We start from the raw sequence: 12,825 nt of genomic DNA, 5'->3' as shown, positions 1-12,825 counted from the left end.
AACGTCCAAGGGCAAACTGTTCCACAACCGAGGCCCAACCACAGAAAAGGCTCGATCCCTCTACGTTTAAGTCTGCATTGAGGGACTTGTAACAGATTTTTTCACCTGATCTCAGACTTCTTGACGGCGTGTAAGGTTGAAGCAGTTCAGTTAGGTAGCTAGGCGCTTGGTTGCATAGAGCTTTGTACACAAATAACAGGATTTTAAACTCAGTTCTGAAATGAATGGGCAACCAGTGAAGAGACCTCAGAATTGGGGTGATGTGGTCACTTTTCCGACCATTTGTGAGGAATCTTGCAGCGGCATTTTGCACCAGCTGAAGACGAGCTGTTTGCGTTTTCGAGATACCGCAGTAAAGTGTATTGCAGTAATCTACACGTGTGGTGATAAAAGCATGAACAGCCATCTCAAGAGTTTTGTGATTAAGAAAAGGTTTGACTTTTGACAACAGCCACAGGTGATAAAAACTAGAGCTTATTACAGAAGAGATTTGCTTTTCAAAATTTAAAGACTCATCCAGACAAACGCCCAAGTTCCGCACACTTGCAGAACTAAATGCCGCTAGTCTGCCTAGGTCAAAGGTAACAGCCTGGGGATTACCAGTGGACCCGAAAACAATGATCTCTGTTTTGTTTTCATTTAAAAACAAAAAAATTTTATCCAGCCAAAATTTTACTTCATCCAGACAACCTAACAATGATGAAAGGGCAGAGGGATCATTTCTCTTGATTGGAACATACAATTGGGTGTTGTCTGCATAGCAGTGAAAAGATACCCCATGTCTTCTTAGAATGGTGCCCAGTGGTAAGATGTAGAGGGAAAAGAGAGAAGGCGCTAAAATAGAACCTTGAGGAAGGCCACAGGTTAGATGCGCAGCAGACGAAGAGCAATTTCCTAGCTTTACTCTGAAAGTACGACCCGAGAGATAAGATTGGAACCACTGGAGGACGACACCTTTTAGCCCCACATCATATTCTAGTCTGGATAACAGGATAGAGTGGTCGATAGTATCAAAAGCTGCCGACTTTTGATACAGTGAGATGATTTTTTGTTACTCAATTTTGCCCTATAACTATTGCCCCCACAGCTATACAATATAACTATAACCATTCAGGGGCCCACAGTTGTTTTTATTATTATTATTATTTATTTACTTTTACTGAATTTGATCAAAACAACCTTCCATTGTTATTTTTTTTTCTCACACAAATGATGTTGCTCCATCAACATTCAATTTTTTTAAGCGTTATGGGTGTTATGCAACTCCAGATACGAGTCAAGGCTTTACCATGTCATCTAAACACCCACATCCTCATAATAATGTATTTCTTTATATTATTTCATCGTGGCACATTCCTGTTTCGCCGAATGCATGGGGTGTTTCAGTGCCGCTTTAAAAATCATTAAACTGAACTCATCACCTTGGTATAAAATGCTTTATTTAAAATCATTTTTGTACATATTATACAGTATCACATTTTAACAATCATAGACGCCATCTTTAATTTGAAAACAAGGCTGTAGTAATGTGTATACTCAGTTCAGTCGGTCTTTGGTGTACTTGTCCATCGTTCTGCTGACAAAATGAGTTTTTTGAAAAGGTTTTTTAGGGGACAGAAACCATCAGAAATAATCGGTTGTGGAAAATAAGGTTGTGCAAATGAGAAAATGCGACATATTTGGACGGTACTGTATTCCTCGGAGGCGCGAAATTGTTCCCGCCTAATTAAAAATGCCGTCTTCACTGACTGAAGTTTATAATATCAACAGATCTGTGAAAATTATGGGTTGTATGTCAAGTGCTGTTCGGTTTTCTGTTTTGGTTTTTGCTTTAAATAAAAGCGGTTGTCTTTCTCTTCACTGTATCTGACACTTGTCCAGTGTTTTGCTCTGCTTTTTATTGCCTTTAGTACCTAGAACCAGCTGCAGGTCCGTGCTGAAACTCGGTCTGCGGGCAAGTGGATAGAGCGCGCCGCACGGAGTGTCGCGCACCGACGACTTGCTCCCTTTCTCCGCCAGCCGAGCCGCCCGGAGCGCCTGGTACGACCTGATGGACACTTTCCGGTGCTGTGAGGGTCCGGTCTCCAAAGGTAGTCCGCCGCGCTCCGCCAGCGCTTCAAACACCTGCTCCAGATTCACACTGTCCTTGGCGGAGGTCTCGAACAAAGCGCTGCCGTTCCCGAACGCACGGGACACTTCTGTCCGTGACACCGCGTGCTGTTCGGAGGGCAAGTCTACTTTGTTCGCGCAGATCACCGTGGGCACGCAGACTTTCTGCTTTGATCTGTGCAATGCTGATTTGGCCGCCAGAATCTCGGCGTGCAGAGCGCGCACCTCCTCAAACGAACTGCGGTCGTCCAGACTGAAGACGAGCAGAAAAATATCACCTGCATAGAAATATGAGGAAAGTGGGTAAGCATTTTGGTAACATATGTTAAGGTACATATTGCAAATTTAAAGTTGAACATAAATAAAATTAATTTAAAAAAAATTGTAGTTATTTAGCCTATATTTGTTTATGTGTGTATTTACGCATGCACTTGAATAACAAAATAACTTTGCAATATTCTATAGAAAATGAAAAGAGTGCAACATTGGCTCCAAAGTGAGAATGAGCTGGCGTTAAGAAACTTTTACGCACCGGTTAGAATGGACAGTCGCCTCTTTGCAGGGAAGCTCCTCTCCCCGGACGCGTCCAGGATGTCTATCTGGTAAGTTTCTCCGCGAATGTGGTAAAATTTCCTGTGAAAGTCTTCACACGTGGGCTCGTATTGCTCTTCAAAGTCGTCCCGGAGAAATCGTCGCAGAATGGAGGTCTTGCCGACCCGCGGCGCGCCGAGCACCACGATGCGCCTGCAGTTCTGCGGCTTGGTGCCGCACGGGAGCTCCTTCCACATATGCTGGAGACCCGTGTGTCCGTGCAAGACCAACGCTGCCAGCTGGTCCATTGGAGATTTCTTACACTGACTGCTGTCGATGGTCGGATGCGGCTTGCCCAAACTGGACGCACGCACCACCCTGGCTTTCTTTTCCTGGTGCTTGAGCTGCGTCGTGGCCAACTTCAGGATGCCCATTCCTGCTCTGGAGAGTGTGCTGACTTTGAGCCCGATGGCGCCGAGTCTTTGCGTCGCGCTTTTGTACGCAAGCAGGACGCCGGGTGAGCTGGCACTGGCGAGAACGTGACTCTGGTGTTTGATCAAGGCTGCGGCATTCGTGCTCTGATCCAGCTCCATGACGGGACACATGAGGACATATGTGGGATATATTTATTATAAATAAGTGTTACATCCACCTTTTACTGTACACGCTGAGGTGTGGATAGGTGAGTAATGTGGTGCGCTCGGCTTGCGCGATACTTATAAGCGCGTCATACGTCATCGGTGTGATTGACAGGCGCACAGTGAGTTACCCTCTTGGAACAAAACGTTTCCCGAGCTGTGCATGATGATATGGGCCAGATCGCACAATAACTGCTGCAATGATGCTTGTACACGGTTTTAATTCGGAGGAAAGGATAACAAATTATATATAATTATTTTTTTAAATTTTTTATTCAGCTTATTTGCTTAAATGTGCTTTTTTTTTTTTTGCACTGTTTATTTTACATAATTAGAATTTCATATTTATTTTTAAATATAAAATGGTATTTTTCCCCTTATTTATCCATTTTAACTCTTTTTGCCCATGTCTTCATTATTTGACGGCGTTACGCGATCACGCGAGTCCGTTGCCATGACAACGCGCTCGTACACGGAAGTACTGGAGACCGAGGTAGCCGATCTCTAACTGTGAAAACTTTCTATAAAAATAATTTCTAAGACGTTCTGTAGCAACATATGCGCATTTAATCTGTCTTTACGCAAGTTTGAGTTATTTTGCTTTTGTTTTATATTATTTTGATCCGGTTTAATGGCGGGCGTCGGGAAATCATCCAGCAAGATTAATAAAAGAGAAACAAGACCACCGACACCATCAGGTAAAAAACATTATTATTATTATTAACTTCATATTTAATAACAGACTATTATGGCAAATGTTGGTGTATGGTTCATGTTAATTTACCCAAGACACATCTGTTCATTGCAAGTTCATATCAGCTCGTAATGCATTATATTGTTAAAGGGACAGTTCACCCCAAAGTAAAATGATCACATTATTTACTCACCCTCATGCCATCCCAGATGTGTGTGACTTTCTATCTTCTGCAGAACACAAATTAAGATTTTTAGAAGAATATTTCAGCTCTGTAGGTCCATACAATGCAACTGAATGGTGACCAGAACTTTGAAGCTCCAAAAAGCAAATAAAGTCAGCATAAAAGTAATCCACAAACCTCCAGTGGTTAAATCCATGTCTTCAGAAGTGATTTGATAGAGGTGGGTGAGAAACAGATCAATGTTTAAGTCATTTTTTACTATAAATCTCCACTTTCACTTTCACTTTCTACATGTGTTTCTGGCAATTCACGTTCTTCATACATATTGCCACCTACTGGGAAGGAGATTTATAGTAATAAAGGACTTAAATATTGATCTGTTTCTCAACCACACCTATCACATCACTTCTGAAGACATGGATTAAACCACTGGAGTTCTGGTCACCATTCACTTGCATTGTATGGACCTACAGAGCTGAAATATTCTTCTAAAAATCTTCATTTGTGTTCTGCAGAGGAAAGAAGGTCACACACGTCTGGCGATGGCTTGAGGATGATTAAATGATGAGAGAATTTTCATTTTTGGGTGAACTGTCCCTTTAACATAAACAACCTTTAAGATGCATTAGTATATGTTGTCTTCAGAGAGGTGTAGAGATATCGACAGTACACGTGGCCCAGAGAGGATTCGGGAGGTGTCTCGTGTATTGTGTTATGTAATGTAAGTGGCATCTGTAACAAATGATGCGAGAGCTTTTGTCCGAACTGATTCAATTTGGGGTTTTTGTGGATGTATGAAGTTCAACACTAATGCTAGACAACCACAACATGTCACAATATGTTTTTGTCTTCACTTTCAACATGATATAAATAGTTTCATCATATCAATCCTTTGTCATGTTGCTGGTAAAGTGTGCACAGAGAGAGAGAGAGAGAGAGAGGTGTGAACATGTTATCCGGTCATTCTCTCTTCCTGCGGGAGGTCCGGGACTCTCTCATCAGAGATCTCAGGGAGGTGTCAATAAAAGGCTTTTCTGTCTCACTTTCATGTGGTTTGGTGTTCAGAGGAGCAAATATCTTCCCGTGTTTCCTTCATTCACTCTGAGATCCATGTTGTCTTGTTCTCTTTCTCTCTCCTCGGTCACTCGTCTCTGACATCCCACCTGTGAAACAATACAGGATGTTCTGACTCAGTGTTTGTGCTCATCAACAGCAAAGAATGAGAGAAGATGAGGATGTGTGTGTGTGTGTGTGTGTGTGTGTGTGTGTGTGTGTGTGTGTGTGTGTGTGTGTGTGTGTGTGTGTGTGTGTGTGTGCGTGTGTGTGTGTGTGTGTGTGTGCGTGTGTATGTGTGTGTGCGTGTGAGAGTGTGTGTGTGTGTGCGTGTGCGTGTGCGTGTGTGTGTGTGAGAGCGTGTGTGTGTGTGTGTGTGTGTGTGTGTTTGTGTGTGAGAGCGTGTGTGTGTGAGTGTTTGTGTGTGAGTGAGCGTGTATTTATCACTTTGTGGGGACCAAATGTCCCCATAAGGATAGTAAAACCCGAAATCTTTGACCTTGTGGGGACATTTTGTCGGTCCCCATGAGGAAAACAGCTTATAAATCATACTAAATGATGTTTTTTGAAAATGTAAAAATGCAGAAAGTTTTCTGTGAGGGTTAGGTTTAGGGGTAGGGTTAGGTTTAGGGGATAGAATATAAAGTTTGTACAGTATAAAAACCATTATGTCTGTGGAAAGTCCCCATAAAACATGGAAACACAACTGTGTGTGTGTGTGTGAGTGTGTGAGTGTGTGAGTGTGTGAGTGTGTGAGTGTGTGAGTGAGTGAGTGAGTGAGTGAGTGAGTGAGTGAGTGAGTGTGTGTCTGTGTGTGTTTCAGTGTGTGTGTTTACACTGACTTTTGTTTTTATCTGAGCTAATGATATTTTATATCCCCTATCCTACATTTTTACATGAAGACATTTTGTATGTTTATTAAAAAAAAATATTTTTTAATATATTTATTTGTATTTTATTGTTTTATTAATATTATTTTATTAACGGTCACATTTAAACCGGCTTGGAATATTTTCCAAGAAATTTAAATGAAATTGAAATGCTTAAATCTTCAAAATAGGCAAAAATATTCAATATATTTTATGTTGTATAAAATATTGTGCTGATCTTTCCATCAATTTTGCCCCTTTTAAAGTTTGTTTAAATGTTGATGTACTTGAAATATATGAGACAAAGCAAAGGAAAATCAAGGGAAATATCACTTGAGCAGAATATTGTGATTGGATGTAATTTCCAGTCAAGCTGTATTAGTTTCAGTTTATGCAAACTGCGTGAAAATCTAATTTAGGATACATAAAACATTAGTACAGTATGCACATCTCACACAGAAATGTGTGCGGAAACACACACCAGCAGATTGTTTACGGCCATTGTATGTTAATTTCCATGTGCCTCCGAGGCTTTTCCATCACTAAATACTGCGGCCATATTTTATCACATATCAGCAATTGTTTCCACCCTTCATTGTTTTGTCGCTCACTGTACTGATATTTACATGGGCAGGACTCAAGGGTTTTTCCTTGGTTTGTTGATATAGGTATTGTTGAGGACGTAATGACAAGTAGAAGCATTGTTTATATAATTCCATATTTTGTATGTATGATGGGGAGAGTAAACTTGTATCACAAAGTCTTATACTGCTTTTATGATATAGTGTGATCATATTTGTACATACAGTACATACAGTACTCTCATTATCTCTGAGTCAGATAAGAAGACTGCGAGAGGCAGTGAGGAGATCTCATCATCATCATGTGGGGTTGAGGAAGATCACAGTCCCATTCTGAATGGAGATGATATCCAGAGTCTGACCATCAGAGCAGAAGACCTGGAGAGTGTGTGTGTGTGTGTGTGTGTGTGTGTGTGTGTGTGAGACAGGGCCTGGAGAGGCTACGTTCAGAACAGAAAACTAGCATACTGCTAACAGTACAGAGTGCTTGGGATCAGGAAGTATTATTTTTCCAGTCATATCTACATTTTGCCTTTGCATGGCAGTAGGGTAGTTTGCTCTTCTGAACATAGTCGAACTCTATTGGATTTCTCTCCAATCATAAACACGCTTGTTAGATTTGTGGTATCTTGATCTAGCGCACCGCGTTGTGCGCTTGCGTGTGTTTGTGTGTGCATTCATAGTTTCTTTCTCTCTGCAGTTGCATGTCCCTAAACCACCTACAGATCCCCAGAAGTCCAAATCAATGACCCGAGTTTATGTCCGTAAGAAACGCCCACCAGATGAGGTTGGCAGGATGGTCAGGGTCACGGTAGCGAGACCCCTCCCACAGGAAACTGCACCACAGCCGTTTGACTATGCAGGTAAGGTCACATGAGGAAATGTATTGACGTTCCACACTTTGCCGTTCCAAACTTCACCTGTCTGTCTGTGTGGTTCATTCTGAAACACGTGAAGGTCCCGGAGGGCCGCGGTTTGACACAAAGGGGATGCTGCTGCCGCACAGTATTCTAGGAACCCTGGAGGATTTTAGGACAGAGATGGAGATCAGAGGAGAGACAGAGGTGAGAGACATGGAATGAGAGTCACGCAAAAAAGGGAATGTCCACTAACCCAGGGCCACATTTACACACAGGCTTACCAGGGCTTAAGCCCCAGGGACCGTGGCTGCAGGGTGGCCCCAAACTTCCTGGGGGGCGGGGGTCAGTCGTAGCATCCGCCAACGTATTCTCCCCTGTCAACATTCCTATATAAAACCCTTTAGCAGTAGATGCTGTTTTAAACAACTAGACAGTGTGCAACAGCAAAACCGTCTGTGTAGCGCATGTTCATAGAGTAACAATGTTCCTGCCCCCACCCCCAGGCTGACGACTGGCAGGTCCAGCAAAACGGTAAGCCCCGTGGTCCCGGAGTACCTTAGCGCGGCCCTGCACAGACCTATTTCGATTCTGAATGTGACTTTTACTCTCTTCCTCAGCTGGTCAAGCGGATTCCAGAGCAAAAGGAACTGCCCCTTCTTGTGGTGGAGAATGAGAGGTACAACGACAAAGCCAAAGATCCTTCAGGAACTGTGTGGAATCAACAGTACCACGCCCTTCAGCACTGGTACCGCCACATGACGGAGAGACGCAGACAGCAGGACTTCATCTCCCGTGAGGGTTTCATATTTCTCACTAATCCTGTAGCCCCGTTAACACCTCGTCTTAAGATGTGTTTTGAGCGATCCATTGAAACGGGTTGATGTTAAACTCCAAAACGGTTTGAGATTGGTCCACTTGAACCACATTTGAAGGTGATCAGAAACGCATGTGACCACATTGGGCTCGCAGTGCAAACATTTATTTGTTTGAATGCATTCGACCTCCATTTAGTCACCTATCAATCAAACGCTATCTTAAAACAAGAGTTTAAACTTTTGCGGTAACCTGCAGCTTTAAAAGGCAATAACCATCCAATCTGAACATTTGAACTACTTCATTGTGTCTGAAATCAACATCCAGTGACTCAGATGACAAGCACACACATCTGAAGCTCAGTTAATGCAGGTATGACCTGGTATAAATGGTGATGTGTCTCGCTTGTCCACTTCAGATCACCCAAAGTCCAGTTTAGCCTCTTACAGCTCAACCACCACTTATATGATGCTTTTGTAAGCTGCCCTGCTCGCCCCACTCCGAACGGGACTCGAACCGTCCAGCGTGGGAGGCAGGTGTGCTAACAAGGAGGCTAAAGGCTACAGCCTCTAGCGTCAGTCGCTAGTGCACCTCTTGAGGTCAGGAGAGTGAGGTTTACACACTGCACAGCTATCTACCAGCTGGCTACCGTTACACCTTAACACAACCTCGCTGTTGAAGCAATTTTGACCCAAACCACTTTCTTTGCAATGTCCCAACCGTGCACCAAAGCTTAAGTGTCTGCCCACAAGTGAACCCCCTGGCTCTGATGAGATATGTTTATATAACTGCTCTCAATCTCCATGTCAGGGCTCCACTGGTTGGTTAAAGCTCCATATATGGAGAAGTGTTGTTAAACTGATGAGTCAGTGAAGATTACAACCCACTCCTGACCATATCAAAGGCCACCTCCAATAGCGCACGGATGTATTTTCACACACACAGATAAGTCGTGTTTTGTAACTGGATTATATCCTGTAATGGTCTGTTATAATGAGATTCACCCCATCAAGAGCTGAAATCTTCTGATAGAAGCTAAATCATTAACAGAACGCACATGAGCGTTCTCTGCGCTGGTAATGGTCTGTAACACATACTCTGCGTGTTGTAGGGTTACTGCAGAAGCCAGTGGACACTCTATTGATGAATCAGTCAAACACATTCAGACAGATGCAAGAGCAGAGGTATCTGATCAGTAGAGGACTGCCCGCTCTACACGCAGGACATGTAAGATCAACAAGCATCGCTCTCTTGTTCTGTCCATCCCAGTCGGGATCCCTCCCTTTACATTGTGTCTCTTAAAATTGTATCTCTTCCATGTTAATCCAAGGTTTTGTTCTAACCAGACGCAACCACGCCAAGCAATACTCATCAAGATGTTTAAGTAAATTGCCTGATTTCTACATTTCAAGTAATTGGTTACTTGAAATGTAAAACTTGGTTACTTGAGTTTTTGGGGATTGGAGTACTCGACTACAAAATTACTCTAAATGCCCATCCCTACTCCACATAGGTGTATTTTAAAAGTAACGTTTGTAATTTTTTGGATGTCAAAAACTGCCCATAGCGGAACGGTTATGCTAATGCCTGCTTTAGCGTCCCATGTGTCATGTTTACATCCAATTGGGTTTCAAATGGTGCCCTGACGCATGTTGTACCGCAATAACGCGTGACATTGAGCTTTCATGGGTAGAAGCTTATGTGTGCCTGTAATTGATGGTCAAAAGTACCTCAAAATGATATGACTTCCTGGTATTATATATTCCAGTCTTCAGTAAAATAATCTGATATTGCAATCCCCCTGCTCTTGAGCTCAGGGCTGGTACTTTTGATCTTTAGGGTGGGCACCACGGGAGTGGTGGTGGTGTAGAGGTCTAAAGCACATAACTGGTAATCTGGTAATCAGAAGGTCGCTGGTTCGTTCCCCACAGCCAACACCATTGTGTCCTTGAACAAGACACTTAACTCCAGGTTGCTCCGGGGGGATTGTCCCTGTAATAAGTGCACTGTAAGTCGCTTTGGATAAAAGCGTCTGCCAAATGCATAAATGTAAATGTAAATGTAAATGCAAGAGGTCTCTTCATTGGACCAGAAAATCTAGTGGGACATTGCACCCCCTACTCTTTAGACCCAGCCATGGTTGAGCTCCTCAATGTTGATGTGAGTACAGCTAAATCTAATATTCACCCTTTCTACAGGGTCAACGTGTAGGGAGTGAGTTCTGGAGTCTTCCACAGCGGTTTGGAGACGAGCTGAGTGGAATAACAGCCACTCTCACCCAAACCGAGCAGGGAAACCCTCCACCCATCACTCGAATCGGACAGCCGTACACCACACGTCTGGAGTCAGGTTTGAACTTTAATCATAGGCACAATTTATGATTAGTATTTAAACATAATCCTCAGTCACATGTGTCCAAACTTTTGACTGACTCTGTATAACAACAACACTTTCACAACTGAACAAATGCTTTCTCACACAGCATGTCTTGCAAACTTATCCTTTGCACTTTGTAAACAATAACAAATCTTGTAATCTGTTTCACATGTTCTGTCTCTATGGTAACATGTGCCTCTGATTTCAGGGTATATATATATATAAACGTGTTCATCCAACTGATTTCCATGAAAATGAATGAAAACAGCAGGGACAACAACAAGAATAGTGTCTGTAAATTATACGAGATTAGATTTGGGGATCTTACAGCAGTACAATAAAGGACAAGAAGCCAATTTGGTGTGATTCTATCATGTGAAAGGAAGGAAAAGAATTGCCCACCTTTTCATGTTTTCATCAATACAGTGTCAGCGCACAATGTTTGTAATGGCTTCGCGGGAGTAGCACGAATATTATAGGCAACCAAGTGTAATTTTCTCCCAATGTGTTTGTGAGATATTTATATTGATAGTCATGTGTTTATATGTGTATTTGTGAAGGTAATGTGATGTCTGATGCAGTAAACAGCGGCTGGGATCAGAGTGTGTATCTGCAACAGCGTCGCCATAAGCTTAAAGATATACAGAGAGACATTGACTTCAGTGCACCTGTAAGACACACACACACACACACACACACACACACACACACACACACACCTTTAGTTGGCTGTCTAAATGAAGACATAGACTTCTATTGTTTTAATATAGAGATATTTTGAATTAGGTCTGGGTGAGAATGTTTTGTTTAATCACGATCTTGATTTGTTCAGCAGATAGAGAGAGTCTGTCTGTCTGTCATATCTATCTGTCTGTCTGTCTGTCTGTCATATCTATCTGTCTGTCTATCTATCTGTCTGTCTGTCTCTGTCTGTCTGTATCTGTCTTTCTGTCTGTCTATATATATAAGGTGTTCAGCATATTGTATCAATGTAAGTGAATGGGACATTTCTTAAAGTATAAAGTGAAGATACAGAATAGAGAGCACACATAGAGTTAAACTTCAATTATCTACATAAACATTTGAACATTTAATATGTCCATGTGAAATAATTGCAGAAAAGCAACGCTTGCAAGGCCACAAAAGAATAGAGCGATTACAGTTACAGCACAGAAAAACCATCTCAATTTCTGTTTTATCTGAACGACGGGATGACGACCGTCTACATTAACAACAAGTGTCTTTCAGGGGCATCTGGTCTGTTTTTAAACAATTTCCGCTGCATATCAGATTTCAGATTCTCTTGGTGTTCCATGTGATTGAGCTTTAAAGACCGCGATGAGTCTCTTCCTGCAGTTTCGATGCAATGTTCTCGCCTCATTTCTGACACTTAGACATCTGGATCTGTTTGCAGGTTTAACACACACACTCAGAATGGCCTGTGTTCATTAGTGTGTGAATTATATTAGTATTCAGCAGCACACATGTACCCAAGAGTTCAGAGAGCTGATCTGTGCATCGCCTGCAGTGATTACCACCATTATCACACGAACACAAGCTATTGTACAGGAACACACACACACACACTTACACACACACACTCGTTAGATACTGTGATGCCAGATATGTGTGTAAATATGATATGGCTTTGTGTTGTGTTGTATTTTTTTATATTGTGCTGTGTCATTTCGAATAGCCAATGTTTCAAGTCTACTCCACTTTAATTGAAGAACCGCTCAAAGACCGTCTGAGCGACAATGTTGTATTTGTTTGACATAATTGCACAGCAGTGTCCGTCCCAACCTGACTGTAGAGAAACAACTGAAGAAATGAGCAGTAAGTGTTTGCAGACTTTGAAATCAGAATTGCTGTCGGTCCAAATGTCATAAGTACTGATTATTTGGAAGTCACAGATTGTCCCGTCGTGTCCTCAGAGAGCGGAGGAGAAGAGGACCGTGTTTCATAAAGTAGATTGAATGATGAAACTGTGGCTGTTAGAAGAGGACATGATCAGACAATGTGTAACAGACTATAAAAACAGCATTTATTAAAGTGTGTATAAGAGACTCACTTGAGACTGAAAACTGCCTTTCCTAATGATTTATTCACATAAATAC

The 12,825-nt window shown here is 42.2% G+C and overlaps 2 protein-coding genes across 2 annotated transcripts in view; one reads left to right on the top strand and one right to left on the bottom strand.

Moving 5' to 3' along the window:
• Positions 1 to 1,590: 1,590 nt before the first annotated feature.
• rasd2b (RASD family member 2b) lies at positions 1,591 to 3,285 on the bottom strand. Its single transcript, XM_052138215.1, has 2 exons — positions 2,642 to 3,285; positions 1,591 to 2,387 (listed from the first exon to the last, which is right to left on the bottom strand). The coding sequence occupies exons 1-2, from the start codon at positions 3,243 to 3,245 to the stop codon at positions 1,858 to 1,860; spliced, it is 1,134 nt and encodes a 377-aa protein (XP_051994175.1). The 5' UTR covers positions 3,246 to 3,285; the 3' UTR covers positions 1,591 to 1,857.
• A 584-nt stretch (positions 3,286 to 3,869) lies between these two features.
• Positions 3,870 to 12,825, top strand: part of mycbpap (mycbp associated protein) — a 17,580-nt gene continuing 8,624 nt past the window's right edge. The window contains exons 1-8 of the mRNA XM_052138175.1: positions 3,870 to 3,976; positions 6,919 to 7,046; positions 7,360 to 7,522; positions 7,617 to 7,723; positions 8,137 to 8,311; positions 9,444 to 9,559; positions 10,531 to 10,681; positions 11,269 to 11,378. Of these exons, the coding sequence (XP_051994135.1) occupies positions 3,910 to 3,976; positions 6,919 to 7,046; positions 7,360 to 7,522; positions 7,617 to 7,723; positions 8,137 to 8,311; positions 9,444 to 9,559; positions 10,531 to 10,681; positions 11,269 to 11,378 (1,017 nt within the window). The 5' untranslated portion in view covers positions 3,870 to 3,909. The remainder of the gene's footprint in view (positions 3,977 to 6,918; positions 7,047 to 7,359; positions 7,523 to 7,616; positions 7,724 to 8,136; positions 8,312 to 9,443; positions 9,560 to 10,530; positions 10,682 to 11,268; positions 11,379 to 12,825) is intronic.

This window comes from Xyrauchen texanus, chromosome 11 (assembly GCF_025860055.1).
Source record: "Xyrauchen texanus isolate HMW12.3.18 chromosome 11, RBS_HiC_50CHRs, whole genome shotgun sequence".
In the NCBI taxonomy this organism is placed as follows: domain Eukaryota; kingdom Metazoa; phylum Chordata; class Actinopteri; order Cypriniformes; family Catostomidae; genus Xyrauchen; species Xyrauchen texanus.
Note: the sequence above shows the minus strand (reverse complement) of the source record. Positions and strands in the feature narration are given on the sequence as shown.